At 32.4% G+C, this 15,643-nt stretch overlaps 1 protein-coding gene across 1 annotated transcript in view; it reads left to right on the forward strand.

Moving 5' to 3' along the window:
• The first annotated feature begins 659 nt into the window (after window positions 1–659).
• LOC131846353 (mucin-2-like) overlaps window positions 660–15,643 on the forward strand; it is a 35,179-nt gene continuing 20,195 nt past the window's right edge. Inside the window, exon 1 of the mRNA XM_059195628.1 lies at window positions 660–954. Within this exon, the coding sequence (XP_059051611.1) occupies window positions 709–954 (246 nt within the window). The 5' untranslated portion in view covers window positions 660–708. The remainder of the gene's footprint in view (window positions 955–15,643) is intronic.

Genomic DNA, 15,643 nt, shown 5'->3' on the forward strand with positions numbered 1-15,643 from the left:
GTGGGACAGTCCCGCTATGTCAAGTTGGAACAAAAATGGCTCGCTTTTGAAAGAAAGTAAACATTGATGTCTATTAATTATTATAACTACAACAAATTATTATAATTAATTAATTATTGTATGTAACTATTATAAACAATCGACTGTACCTTCGTTCTTACCAACAAGCGGCTAATTCTACCATCGCGCAAGCTCATGATGAAATCAAATAGAGCGCATTTCCCCGACTTTCTATTACTTCACACGAAATGCAGAGAGTTGCAGTAAAGCGAGAGACAAGTTGTTACATCAAAAATGAACTCCGCTCTTGCCTGCAAACTAAAAAAAAAATAAAAAAATAACACTGGGATACTAAAAAAAAACAAATCTCATATTCACGTTTCGTGTCTCAATTTGAAAAAAAAAATGGTCACGCCGTGCTCCAAAAATGCCACATGTGACATACCAATAGCGAATAGATTCGTAACTCGTAACGTAACATTTATGACACAGCAAGCTTATACAGGTCCGAGAACGACGCGGGCGGTGAGCGCGCGACCTTGCGACCACCACCGCACTAGGGCGGGGGCGCCTACGATGGAGGCTGGCCACGAACCGCCTGACACTCGTACTGCGCCAACGAAACGACGAACGCGCTTCCAAATTCGAATTTCCAAAAATCGATCGCGTTCGGAAATGACAGCTTGATTTTTTTTTATTTAAAAAAAAATGTGGGGTTGGTTATTATGCCTGGTCACCGTTGCCGTGGTGTCGGATGTTAGCGGCGCCGGCGCAGGCGCTGCCCGCCTCGTGTGTTACGTGGAGAATGCACGCGCGACCGAAGGCTTTACGGAGTGCACGCATCTCGTATACGCGGGAGATGCGAGAGGAGATAAGCTTGATGCTCTGCTGAAGGAGTACATAAAAAACAATCCGAGGCTCAAAATTGTTTTGAGGATCGCTGAGATCGATAAGGTGAGTTTTCATTGATAATCTATATATTAATACGAGAAGCATAAACTTTGTACAACTTTTGAAGAAAATTGAAGGGATACATACTCTTCTGTGTGTAATTTCACACATGTATAATTAATAAAGAGACGGAATGCAAAATAATATGTATTTTTTGAATTATGCATAAATCAATAAAAAAAACATTACACACTTCATCAACAGTATAATAAAAAAGCTCAGAACAAACCTTTTCTATATCCTATATGAAAGTCTGCTAATTTTCTAGTCTAACAAGATCACCAGTCAATACATACAGAAACTTGAGATTTCATATCCATTAAAGAAAAGGCTCCTTGCCTTACTCTTAGGAAATTTAAACAACTACGGTGTAATTAAGAGAGTTCGTTATACCCATAATTTTCAAGTCCGACGTAACTGGGTTGATTCACCACTGAGTCAACCCATAATTTTATGCAACCACAGGTGAAATTACATAACTAATTGAAATAGGTTTTGCCCGCTCTACATCCTTCAAATATAATTTTCCCTAAACTTTAATTAGCATTTCGCATCTACTCTCAAATAGAGTAACAACTACGTACTATTTTCTTATCTATGGGAACCATAAATCAGTAAAACATCATAGAGATGTAACTAAAATTCACTGGTATATAGGATCTATAAATCAGTAAAAACATAGATAAATAACTAGAAAACCAAATTAGCCAGAAAACCGGCATTTTAAATTTATATTGGTTTGATCTCTCATCTCATTTCATCTTTCACTTAGAAGAAAAATCTTACATCTTACCGATGAGTATGTCACAGACTTTCGCGTTTATAATATCAAGATCATGGATATTTGTTACTCTTTCACGCAAAAACTACTGAACACATTTTAATGAAACTTCACAACAATATAACTTATAGGTACATTAGACATAGGCTACAAATTTCACGCGGGTGAACTATTTGAAACTAAAAGTGCGATGAATTCTGTAAAGTACTGAAATATATCTACTATAATAATTTTTTCCTTGTGATACGATTTCAATGTAAGTGTCTATTCAGTAATGAATTCTTGTCATATATCATTCCTGATATTCTATTGTTTTTGGCATCATTCGCCAGGAAGAAAGTGATGGTAAAACCAAAATTAGCGATGGCTAATTGTCTTGTGTTACGTTGAAGTCTGTTGACATGCTAATAGGTGACTGGACTGTACCTCCTTAATATTCATGAGATGTTCGGAAGCACCATTAGTTACTTCGACTACACTTCCTATGACGAGATGACGTTACATCAGTGCTACACACGCATCCATCCATGAGTATTGTTAAAAACATATATTTATACAAATAAATAAAATTATAGTGTCTTCAGTGATATCAAATTAGCAGCATTTCACTAAATACATATGAATAAGGTGGTACTTAACATCAAAAAAATATTTTATAAAATTTCAGCCTTCTGTTTATTCGTGCTAATGTCGGAAACAGCTGGCTCGATTTTGATGGAACTTTCATTTGCTTTTATCGATATCAGTATATGTTATTTTCAATGAAATTCGTTTAGCCGATTAGTTGCGAATAGGGAATAAAAATACTGACTGTCGCATTCCTAATATATATATTCCTCGTTCAATATATAATTTACCGTGTCGCGAATCTCTTAGAGAACGCTTTAAAGAAACAGGTATTCTTACTGTTCCCTCTCAATATATATATGAAAATATTATGTATGTACGCAAAAACTTAAATTTATTTCCAAAAAATAGTCACGTACACGCTTTTAATACAAGGAATAAAAATAAATTAAATATGCCTAGTTATCGTCTCAAAAAAGTAAGTACATCTTTCATGGGACATTGTATACGTTTTTATAATAAATTGCCAGATAGTGTTTTAAATTTAAGTGAAGCCAAATTTAAGATACATGTAAAAAAAACACTTTGCTCTAAAGCTTATTATAAAATAAACGACTACTTAAATGACTACAATGTGTGGACTAAATTACAATTTTAACTTTTGTTATGAGGCATATAATTTTTCCCATTGACATGGATAATGTAATAACAATAAAGAAACTTATTATAAATTTTGTAATGACATATTGTAAATTAAATAATGTAAATTTAATACTGTAATGGGTGAAAACTGTGATCGGTACAGCCTATGCTGTAAATAATATAATTGACGTAGTGGAGTAACCTGAAACAGTCATGCTCGCTATAAAGTTCAAACTTGTGGCGGCGTGGTGGGCCGGGTCGATGTGCTCCCTCAAATATGGTTGAGTACAATGATGGCTGGCTCATACGTCATACTCGTGAACGGGTGCTGCTTGTGGGGACTGGTCTGTTCAGGTTGTGAACACTGATGAAATTTTTTGTTCTTTGCGATAGCATATACTCTATTCTCCCAAATTTGAATTTTAATAACTGTATTTATCATAAACATGTTCCACTATTATTTGAAAAAATTAAGTTTCTTGTCGTTCTTCTCATTGATATCAAACATCTTTAAATAATATATTTTTTTTTGAACTAATATTAGTATGATAACAATAACAATCCACTTTAACGTTTGAAACATCTTTAAATAATATATATTTTTTTCGATACTCTACAGTATCTAATATATACTGTGGCCAGATTAACTTTATTTAAAAATATATTAATGATCTCAGTACATTCTCACAGCGCCATCTAGACCCAAGTTAAACTAGCTAAAGCTTGTGTTATGGGTACTCGACAACTGATACATATACATAGATATTTGTTTTTGTAAATACATACATAATATATATAGAAAACACCCAGACCGATACAAACAATCATACTCATGAATACAAATGTTTGTGCCGTGCAAGGAATCGAACCCGCGACCGTCGGTCGTAAAGCGATGTGCTAGACCGTTAGACCACCGAGGTCGTCATTATCGTCATTAATGTTCATATAAGTTTTAGCTGCTGAATGTATGAATATGTATAAAAAAATATATTTTCTATATTTGCCATGTTACCTCTTTCCTACGGAACTCTAACCGACTTGTTACAGTTTAATTAAACTCGATGATAAAGATCCGATGAGATTATTTCTAATAGAGTTGCTTAATATCGCTTATATAAAAATAGCCAGCTACCTTGTAAATTAAATTATGTAATTGTTAGATTAGAACCCTGCCTATACGTTATGACAGCAATGATTACTAAGGTGTAAGTTTCGGGTCATAATAAAACAACAAATATATCCCATAACACATTGTTAACTGTTGTTGTCGTGTTTGACATTTCGCTGAGTATATTTTTTTAAGGGATGATAATGGTGCACTCGACTGCGCTAACGCTTTACGCTACCGGTCACCAGTGGAGGATGATAACATGAACATGAGGTCAGGTCAGTTAGCCCATCGTGACATATTCACCAGGAATTTGTCTCGCTGGTCACCAGGAAGAGGTCATGGTAACGTGGAGGTCACTCTGACATTGCTAGCAATGTGCTCATCAGTCCACATTACTAACAATCCCTTTTCCCCTACGTTTATATTATAATTTGAAACTGAATTTAATAGTGACGCCACGGAATGTTCGAGAAGAAGTGAAAAAATGTATTAAAGTAAAACAAAACACTATCAATATTCCTTGCGGGACGTTAATATTTAAATTTTATTTTAAATGATTATTTGGCTATTTGCGATCACAAACACCTGGTGTTTGAGGCGTCCGTAGGTTACGGTAATCATTTACCATCAGATGGGTCATATTGATTCTTGCCACTTTCTATTAGATCTGCTCAATCCCATTCCATTTTCAAAAAACTAGTCAAATCTCACTTTCTCACCAATTAAAAATCTTTCTGTAATATTTTGTTTTGTTATACATGTATTTTTTATTCATATAATATCTAACTCTCTTATAGTGCGCCACCTACCTTTCCCTTATCCAATACTTTTATCTCCCAGGTTGTCTGTAAGAGACTGTTTTTAGCGATAAGGCCGCCTTTTGTTCGCATAATTTTCTTTCTCTTTTTTGTAATTATTTGTTCTTTTTTTATACACAATAAAGAGTTTTATTATTATTATTATTGATTGCCGCCTTCGTGGTATAAAAAAAAGGTCATAGGTTGACTGAATTGTCCATAAAAGAAATGTATAATATTAATTGGCAACATTGAATACTGCGGTTGACCTACACCGGGGCCCTTACACAATTCTGCACCTGTCTGCACCAAGACAATTACGCCTTATGTGGGCACGTTATGTAATAGTTCAGAGAAAACTCGGTATGTGGAGCGAGATGCGAACTGGACTCTACATACTTAATAATAAATTGCTTTAACTCGAAAATTGCAAATTTTTTGAAGTTCGACCTTAAAGCCGTAATTTTAAAATTTATTAATAATATTTGACAATACTTTGACGGGACGCTCTCGGAGGTGTAGTGGTTTGGTACACTTCTTCACCTTTTGATGTTCACTGGTTGGATTCTCGTGCAAATCAAATATTTGTGTTCATAACTGGTTTTGTTATTCTTTAGCCACATTATATATGTATTTATTATAGGTATACGCAGTTTATTAAGGTTTAATACTTTTTACCACTTTACTTGCGATGGTTGTTGATTCAATTTGCTGGATTGTTTGAATTTATCTATATTATGTATGTATTTACAAAAACAATCTAAGACTTTTTATTAGTTGGTAGTACCCTTAACATAAGCTGCTAACTAGCTGATTTTGTGTGAATTGTCCAGGGCTATTATTATTTTTAATATGTGACATCATGGCTATTCACTTTAGCTTAAAACGTCACAAATAGCATCAGAATAATATCATAACCTGCAGTTAAATTGTATTGTTACAAATTGTATACATACTTTAATATTCTAATTGAACTACGCTCTTTTATTTTGTCCTATTATAATGACCTCATCTTCATTATCGACTATATTTTTTTATATAAATGGAATGGCAAGGAAGCTGACGGCTCACGTCATAGTGAGTGGTAACTATCACCTATATACATATACAATATGAACATCACGTTATCATGACGCCCATGATACCAATCATGCGTCGTCATTCAGGACTAAGATATCATTCCTCTTGTGGTTATATTATTCTTTTTTTTTTATTCCATCTGTTTATTCTATTTTTACAGTGTACCTATCTATATATACTGTATAATGAAAAATAGTTTACTTACTATTTGATTTAGCTACTTTTTACGAATGCTGTAGTCTTATGTCTACTTTTTAATGGTTTCTTTGTAAGTTTCTTCTACTATTTTCATGTCTATTTCTATTTCAGTTCTTTTTGTCTCAAAGATTATACTATACTGCCTGACATAGCGGCGCTGCAATGAATTACGCAGACGAACTTGCTCAGATCAGTTAGTATTTAATATAGGTCAAAATATAGACTAAAGAACCCTTGGAAAAATATAGTTAATAGATGACATATACAAATGTATATGTGGATAAAGTTGTGGGATAAAATACCACTAGTTATACAATATTTTTGCGAACGTCGTGATCTTGTGGTTACTACCCCGACTTTCGTCGCAAGTCCAAACTTGGAGGAAATTCTAACCCAGCCGAGCCAGCCTTAAAAATATTTTTTAAAAAATGTACACTGTTAGGAAGCATCCCGATGCACGCCGATTAAAATAAATCTAAGTAATATTAAATTTTTAATCACAATGTTAGGTATTGCATGGTCAGTAAAACCCATACGTGTAAGAATTGGTAGCTGACTGTGTAACCTAGACTTATGGTAAAGGTTTACGAACAATCTTATGTTTTTTTCTTATGGATGATTATGGAATGGTGCACCCGCCTGCGGTACTGCGGTATGGTTTACGCTGGCGGGGAACCAGAGAAGGATGGTAATATGAAGATAACAGCAGGTCAGTTAGCCAGTTGTGATTAATTCGCTATCAATTTATTATGATGGTTTCCAGAGGGAACCACAAGGAGGTCAACCTGACATGGTACAATGCTTGCAATGGGGTTATTAATCCCCATTACCAACAATCCCCTTCCCCCCACACTATAATGTTCATACTAATTATTATTTGATTTATATTAAATTACCTCCTATTACAAGTTAGGTCAAATGTATGGCTTACCCCACTGTTATATAATATTCAATAGAGTATATTTACAAGTTAGGTTAAATGTATGGTATACCCCTCTGTTATATGATATTCAATAGAGTATATTTACAAGTTAGGTTAAATGTATGGCTTCTCCCACTGTTATATAATATTCAATAGAGTATATATACAAGTTAGGTCAAATGTATGGCATACCCCACTGTTATATAATATTCAATAGAGTATATTTACAAGTTCGGAGGTAATATACCTTTTAATTTAATCATATTGACCTTAATTTAAATACCTAAAAAAGGTTGAAAGCTTCCTTAATTTATAAATAAACCACGTTTTCGTTACGTTAAAGGTCAACATATAAAAAAATGCAGTGCATTTCGACACAGTAATGTCGGAAACGATGGTGAGGATCGTATGAATTTTTTTTCTTCGATACGCAGACGTGAGTCACAACCTACTTAATAAGGTACTGACGTGGCGACGACGTATGAGAAGCTAGTTAATGCTGCTTAATCTAATTCCTCTTAATGGCTATTTATCAGACGGCCTCGGTGGTCTAGCGGTTTGGCGCACCACCGCTTCACTTCCTATGGTTGCGGGTTCGATTCTTGAAACCTTTATATTCATGAGTATGATTGTTTGTTACCCAGAGTGTTTTATATGTAAATTATATATGTATTTATAAAACATCTAAGCATTTATATCAGTTGTCTAGTATCTATAATACAAGCTTCATCGAGCTTGGAATAGCGCTGTGTGTATGCTGGGTTATTATTATTATTTTATTCTCTTAATTAGAAAGAATTTACATTTTCATTTAGGTATGACAGTAATTTTTTATAAACATTTTGTATAATTACTCGTATATAGAATATATACGAGTAGTTATACATAAAAAACCCAGTATAAAAACATATTTCAATCATGAATACAAAAAAATGTTTCGTTCGAGAATCGCATACGGGACCGTCGGAAGTACGGCGTTGTGCTAAATCAAATAATTATAATGTAGCTAAATAAAAATAGCATTATATAGTAAATCCGGTTCAAGAGTAATTCGTATCTACAAATTGTATCTGGCATTTCATAAAACATTTACAGAAAAAAATGCACACTCATACCACTCATAGTTAATGAAATATCCAATTCCTTGTTCAGACGCATATCTAATTCGGAAAAGGTTAACAAAATGTTATTAAAAAGAATAAAAGTTTAAATTGTTATTTTTTTTTATTGTACTATGGTGGCAAACAAGCATACGGCCCATCTGATGGTAAATGGTTACCGTAGCCTATGGACGCCTGAAGCACCTGTTATCGGTTATTCTCAACTCAAACTGAAGCTTGATGGAAGGTTAGCTCAAAAAATAATATGAAGTGTTTACTTGCATAAATAATGTGAATTATGTAAATTGAATTAGTTTATTTTATACTAGCTGTGCGCGCGGTTTCACCCGCGAGAAATTTATAGCCTATGTGTTATTCTGACGTATAAGCTATATCACTGTAAAGTTTCAACAAAATCCATTGAGTAGTTTTTGTGTGACAGAGTAACAAACATCCATCCATACTCACAAACTTTCGCATTTATAATATTAATAATAACATTTGATATAGAAACCTAGTAACTGCAATTTAAAGTAAATTTGACGCCCTCGATCGTCTAGTGGTTCAGCACACAATCTTACCTATTGCCTGAGAGTCAATTCCTCGCACAATACAAACATTTGTTTTATTTAAAAAGAAAATCTTCTATTAAAATCAATCAGTTAGTTGTATTAATGTCTAATTTAGTATAAAGATTTTATAGAAATTCTCATTGTTACCTTTTTTGTCATTAAAACAATCTGCTAGTTCTAAGATTAAAACCATAGACAAAACAGGTATGAAGACCAACGCATAGACCATAGAAGTTAATGAATACTTTATACATTGATACCTCATCTTGAACATAGTTTTATTCAGTTTTGCTAATTGTCTTTTATGAATTAAACTACTTTCATATTCTCTCATTGCTTTTGTCGCATAGATATTATAGACTTAAATAAAGCTCGGTTTGGCGCCGAAGTGTAGGTGTTATTCTCAATGCAAAAAAACCTGCTTCAATTAATATGATTATCACTAACGCCTACCTAATCGACTAAAAGTCAGTATAGACCGTCAGTGGTTTAGCGGTTTAGGACACCGCTTTACATCCGATTGTCATGGGTTCTATTCCACGCCCGATGCATTTGTATTCATGGGTATGAGTATCTGTGTTGGTGTTTTCTATTAATATTATATAAGAATTTAAAAATGTCTTTTGTGTACCCACAGCTGCTTAGCATGGGTTGAGATAGCTCTATGCGAATTGTCAGGATTATTATTAAAAGGTTTATTTCTTCTAACCAACTATGCAGTTCCACTGCTGGGCTTTGATCACGGATGCTTGGCCTACAAGAATCCAGACAAGGGTATACAGGTACGAAATTTTAGACCATTGGCGCCAGATACAGCCATACTTTTACTTTATTATTTTGTTCCCATTTCCTTAGCTTATTTGTGGAGTGTTCTTTAGCCATTAGATGGCCTCCTCTCTTCTCCTCTTGCAACCCTCTTGCCTCCTAGATAAATCTGTCGCTCTTAAAGCTTACCTTTATCTCTGATAGCACAAATTATACACTTTATTTTTTACTCACTATTATCTTACCGCTCTTAACTTTATTTACTCTCTCCGCTCTCCCTTCGTCTCTCTCATAAATCGCTATTAGTTTTTTGTTTAATTTAATCACTCTTCGCGACAAGCGTAGCTAGGAATTGTATTAACAATTGTGAAATCCCTTTCAGTCATATTGCTCTTATATTTTTACGTTCTCTCGGCTGCTCCTTCGTCTCTCTCCCTCTAAACTTTATACTAGATGTCGCTATTACTTTATCTATCTAATTTAAACACTCTTCGCGACAAGTGTAGTAATTAACTAACTGTATTAGCAGTTGTCAAATCAGTCAAAATCCGACACTGTACGAGATTGCCAAAACCAAAAAAGGTATTTATAATATATATGGAAAATTGAATTTATAGATATACCTACAATATTTTTACTTCCTCGTACAAAGCGAAAAGGTCAAAAAGTGGACAGGTGCCTACATATACAATATTTGCGATATGATTTCAAAGCCTATTATTTAAAAATCCATACCTATTATTAAACAATAACAATGTTGATAATAATATCAACATTTATGTTTATACATATATTAATTAAAAATAAACATAACAAATGACAGATTTTAATGACTTAAATTATGACAGTTGAATGATCATTCACAAGTTCATTTAGTGAGCATTGTAATGATTCATCAGCTCCACGGATCCACTAGTCGTATTATTGACCTTGTCTCTGACAGATCAGGTCAAGGTCACAAGTACATTGTTACTGTAAGGCTATTGTCATTTTTGACAGCTGTCACTGACAGGAATGCGGTCGGGAGCGCCTCAAGTGAATGTACCATTACTACTGTTTCTTTAACTTTTTAGTTTAGTGGCCAAATCGCAGTCTTTAGCAAATTTAAGAAATTAAAAAGTATAATCCCAATGCATGTGTCATTGATATATTAAATAAATTATTGCTGTATATACCGATGATGATGATGATGATGTATATCATTCTCTATGTCAAGTTTATTGCAAATTTAATATTATTTAATTACAAGTATTGAAATTCTCGCTATTTGAGTATGTCATCAACTTTGGATGAAATTAAAATTAAATTTAACACTTTGAACATTTTTGAAATAAAGTTTGAATTGAACCTATTGTTCCTCTCATAGAAAATTATATAAATTAATAATATACAAATAGTTAAATAATGTTATTACTATGTATAAGACATCTGTAACAATGGGCGGCGTTATTGCTAAATATCAATCTCTTCTAGTCATCTTTGACCACAAATAAATTAAATTTTGTATTAAACTCTTACAAGATCAACTTAGATATTAATAAAAAAATGTTTTTGGTTTATGGTTCAATTATATTTTCGTTTATGCAATATATAATTTTAACATACCATTAACCATATCGACACCAGTACTATGCTAATGAGTATAGACATGTAAAAAAAATCGCAACAAAAAGCCCCGAGCGTATTAAACCGGTCACGGTTGTTACAATAACGGATTAAGTCTACTACAGTGACATTGAAATATATGACTTACATATATCGCATATTGATTCACTTTCACTATAACCAACTGGAAGGATAATGACATTAATGTATTAATAAGATTTATTACTTAATTGTAAGGCTATTAAGGTGACAATGCAATAAAATATTGCATATAATTCTAATAGCTTTAAGTTGCTACTAAGACGTTAATTTTTTCACATATTATATCTTATTAATATTATAAACGCAAAAGTTTTTAAGTATGGATGGATAAATAGATGGACGGAAGTTTGTTATTGTTTCACGCAAAAACTACTGAACGGATTTTGATGAAACTTTACAATAATATAGCTTATATATCAGAATAACACATAAACTATAATTTTCATGCAGATGACTGCAATCGCGGGCACGGCTCGTATATATCTTATATATATATTTACTATGATAATATTATTAAAGAGCTCCCAATATTTTGACGCTGCTAAAAACTTCTTAAACAATTATGACGAACAGAAAAATTTGTCTACCCGCTTTCTTAGTCTTTTACTATGACATCGTCACCACTACTAGTGGAGAGCACTTGAAAATCACGACAAAACACACTCACTACATCACTTCGACATTTAAAGCATTTTATTTCGGACTTCTCTAATGCTGTTAGCCGCAACTGGCTTTTACAGCTTCGAGTGCAGATGGCACTCAAACCTGCGGAAGGATATAGAGACGCCCTCCTTGCGGATACGACTTTAGTCTGAGGGCACCGCTAGAGATGCGAACCTCGGCTCAGCCCGTCGTAATTGCGATCCCCGTTTGAATTGAACGGGGGATCGATCGGAGGTGCAGTCTAGTTTTACACTTATTTTTAAGTTTAAGTTACACAAATTTGTAAATATAAAAATTTGTGTTAATCTAAACAACAGTGAAAAAAATTAATAACCTTTCAGGAGTCAAAAGGTAATAAATAGATAGACATACTTTTGCATTTATAATATTAATATGGAAAGACGAATAGAAAAATTGAATGTTACTCAACAAAGAAGTCAAAAAATTATGTTTAAATCATCTTTTTTAAATAATCTATCTTAACACACATCATGTAAAAAATAACAATATCGTCTCCTTTGAAGAACTACACGGAATAAAGTTGCGGGAAAAACTAGTAAGAAATATTAACCAAGTGAAACTGACATTTGAAGGACTTTGTGTCAATATACATTCCAGCGAACACTGACGCAAATTATAGTCCACAATACAAGAGTAAAATGACTTGATTTCCGTATAAAGAGATATGTAATATGTAGCAACATAAAGAGACATGTGGCAATACTTGCTGTACTACAGCAACCTGTCTTACTGAAATTGGGACAGGTGTTGCTTTTGCAATATTATTACTACTTTTTATCCGACCAAAAAAGGAACAGGTTTTCAAGATGATAAACTATGTTTTTATCTACTTTTTTCTATATTTATATTTCAAAACATTCATACTACTTTGACGGCCTCGGTGGTCTAGCGGTTTAGAACACCGCTTTACTTTCGACGTTCGCAAGTTCGATTCCTCGCATTTGTATTCAAGAGTATGATTATTTATTTGTATCGGTTTGAGTGTTTTCTATGTATTTACAAAAAAAATGTATCTAAGTATATATATATCAGTTGTCTAGTACCTATAACACAGGTTCTGCTTATCATGGGACTGGGTGGTGTTGTGTGAATTCTCCATATATAGTTTTAATTAATGCATTCTTAACGATATTTCAGTAATTTTTTTAAGATTATGTGATTTCATATTTCTTCTTCATCTCAGCAATATTTTCTTTAATCCACTATTTCGAGGTTTACATTATACGAGTAGATGTCTATTTCTACAATAGATCATGTTGGCTGGAAGAACGTGAGAGCAAATTTTCATCCTTATAAAGCAAACCAGTATACGTTTTGTATATTTTATTCCACGAAATATAATGTACCATCAATCACTATAAATCGTTATCGAACTAATATAAAAGTAAACATTATCCATCGTAAAATATATCCATTACTATATTAATTACACTCAATATAATAATAATACAGTACTAATCTCATCTTTACATAGTATAAAAGTCGCCTCCTATCTGCCGTCGTAGTCTGTTCGCTTTGGGTACGGATTTTAATTCAGTTTCCAGCAATAGATAGAGTGATTCAAGAGTAAGTTTTATATGTATAATATATGCGTGTTATAGTATAGAACAAACCGTGAAAGTCATAGATTTGTAATGCATCCGTGCGAATCCGGGATGAATAGTTAATTATTCGCTCGAAATAATTGAAATAAATTTGAAGTTTTAGTTTGTTTCTGTTTGAAATATAAATTCATCATTAAATAGTCGATAATAGACCTCATCAAAATCGCCAAGTCTTCAATGTATTATATTTAATTTAAAAAAATATATAAATAAATTTATCAACTACAAATAATAAATTTGAATAAATCGGTGATCGTAATTATAGAAATAGACAACCCTATGGATTAAAACGCATTTATCTCCCAGGCCTCATGCAGTCTAAATCCCATAAATAACGTTATAAATTATGCATGCAGGTTAATTGCAAAATGTACTATGTGTTAACATATTCTGATGTACAATGTCCTAATACATATGTGAATGGGATCGCTACGTACTCATTTCCATGTTAAAAGCTACTTAAAATTATTTACGGCGCAGCGGAGGTGTGGCTGATCCTATAATGGTCCTAAGTGAATTGTATAAACAAGTGCATTTATTATTTTGAATACCGACCAATTTAATATATAAATTTATGAAAACTATGCCAATTAATCCCACATCACATGCCTTGATAATATTTGATATCAAACTGATTTCTGCTCTGAAATACTAGACATATCTCTCGTATCTCTTAGAATTTATTTAAGAACAAAAATAAATTCAGTTAAATTCAATAAAGCTTTGCGATATCTACTTTAGGGTCAAAAATTGACAGACTATAATAATACCAACAATATTATCAGATGCAATTTTAGCCGTAAAAAATATAGCAAAACAAACTCTATAACATGAAGGGAATAATTTAACGTATTTAAAAAACTGTATTAAAATTAGGCTGAGATTTATTCTAGTCTTAAAAAAAGTACTATTTTCTTGTTCACTTATGTATATAAATATCAAACTTATTAATTGCCAGAACCATAACAAAACAGTGAAAAAAAAATTGTACATTATATTTAGAATTGTTATGTAAATTAAAAATAGTGTTATAAAACCATAAAGGTTTTATATTCAGATTTGAACAGTGGATCATGTAGGTTATGAGAAAGTACTGCGAATTCAATGTTGCCAAATATGTCAAAGTTTAAAAAGCGTAACTGACTAATAATCCTGATAAAAAAGAATTGTCAACTTGAAATTTTATCATCTTGGGTACAAAAAGAAGAATAAAAAAATTCTTTCTTTTGGTAATGTTTAGAAATAACTTTACCCATTCAACTTTTGTCACAAAAATTAAAACTTAATAAATTAACATATCTATTTAAATGTAAAATTTTACAAGCGTTCCGCCCTGACTTGCATTAAAAATCTTTCATTTTCTTGGCTTTTATGTGCTTATGCATGTATTATACATAAAAACCTATGTGTTGCTGAAAACTACATTTAAAATCAGAAATTAAAATGCATACAGACAGTGGCGGTAACTTTGTTTTATACTTATAACTATCTGTTACCCATAAACTAAAAGTAGCCTAAGTTACTCCTTATAACATTAGCTATCTACGAATATAAGTCCCGTCGAAGTCGGTCCAACCGTTCCGACTTTAGCAAGAATAAACAGACAGACATTTTTTATAATTATATTTTTATATAAATACGGTACATATACAATCATGGAAAGCTGTTATATTAAAAGAACAATCAGATACTTCAACTTTATTTATGTGTACATGTAAAGATATGTATGCCTTTTGTGTTACTCATAAACTATATAATTAGTTCTCAGCGGCGTATGTTAATAAGTAATGAGATCGGTTCATACCTATTCTTAATATGCACATAAATTATTATATTCATTACCACACCCTTACTGCATTGAAACAGAGCTCAAGTGAGACATTTAGAACACTTTACAACTGGTATTAGTGCCCTTTCACACTGATTATATGCTTGGGTAATTAGATGTCAATGTTATTAATATATTATGTACGTATGTATGTACAGAATTATGTATTAAAGCTAAAAGATACGGCTTGAGTAAAGAGTTTCTGTTAAAATATATCATGAGATCAAATATTGTTATATTTAAGATATATTGCTTGTCAATAAATTACATTATAGTACTGATTTCATTATCACTATATAGTCACAAAATTAGTATGTATTTAGTATGTATTTTTTTATCGTGAATACTAGATGAAGTCAATTTTTCATCAATATATAATTGTTGAGCAATTAGG

This window comes from Achroia grisella, unplaced genomic scaffold (genome assembly GCF_030625045.1).
Source record: "Achroia grisella isolate CSIRO2021 unplaced genomic scaffold, CSIRO_AGI_Agris_v1 utg509, whole genome shotgun sequence".
Taxonomy (NCBI): Eukaryota; Metazoa; Arthropoda; class Insecta; order Lepidoptera; family Pyralidae; genus Achroia; species Achroia grisella.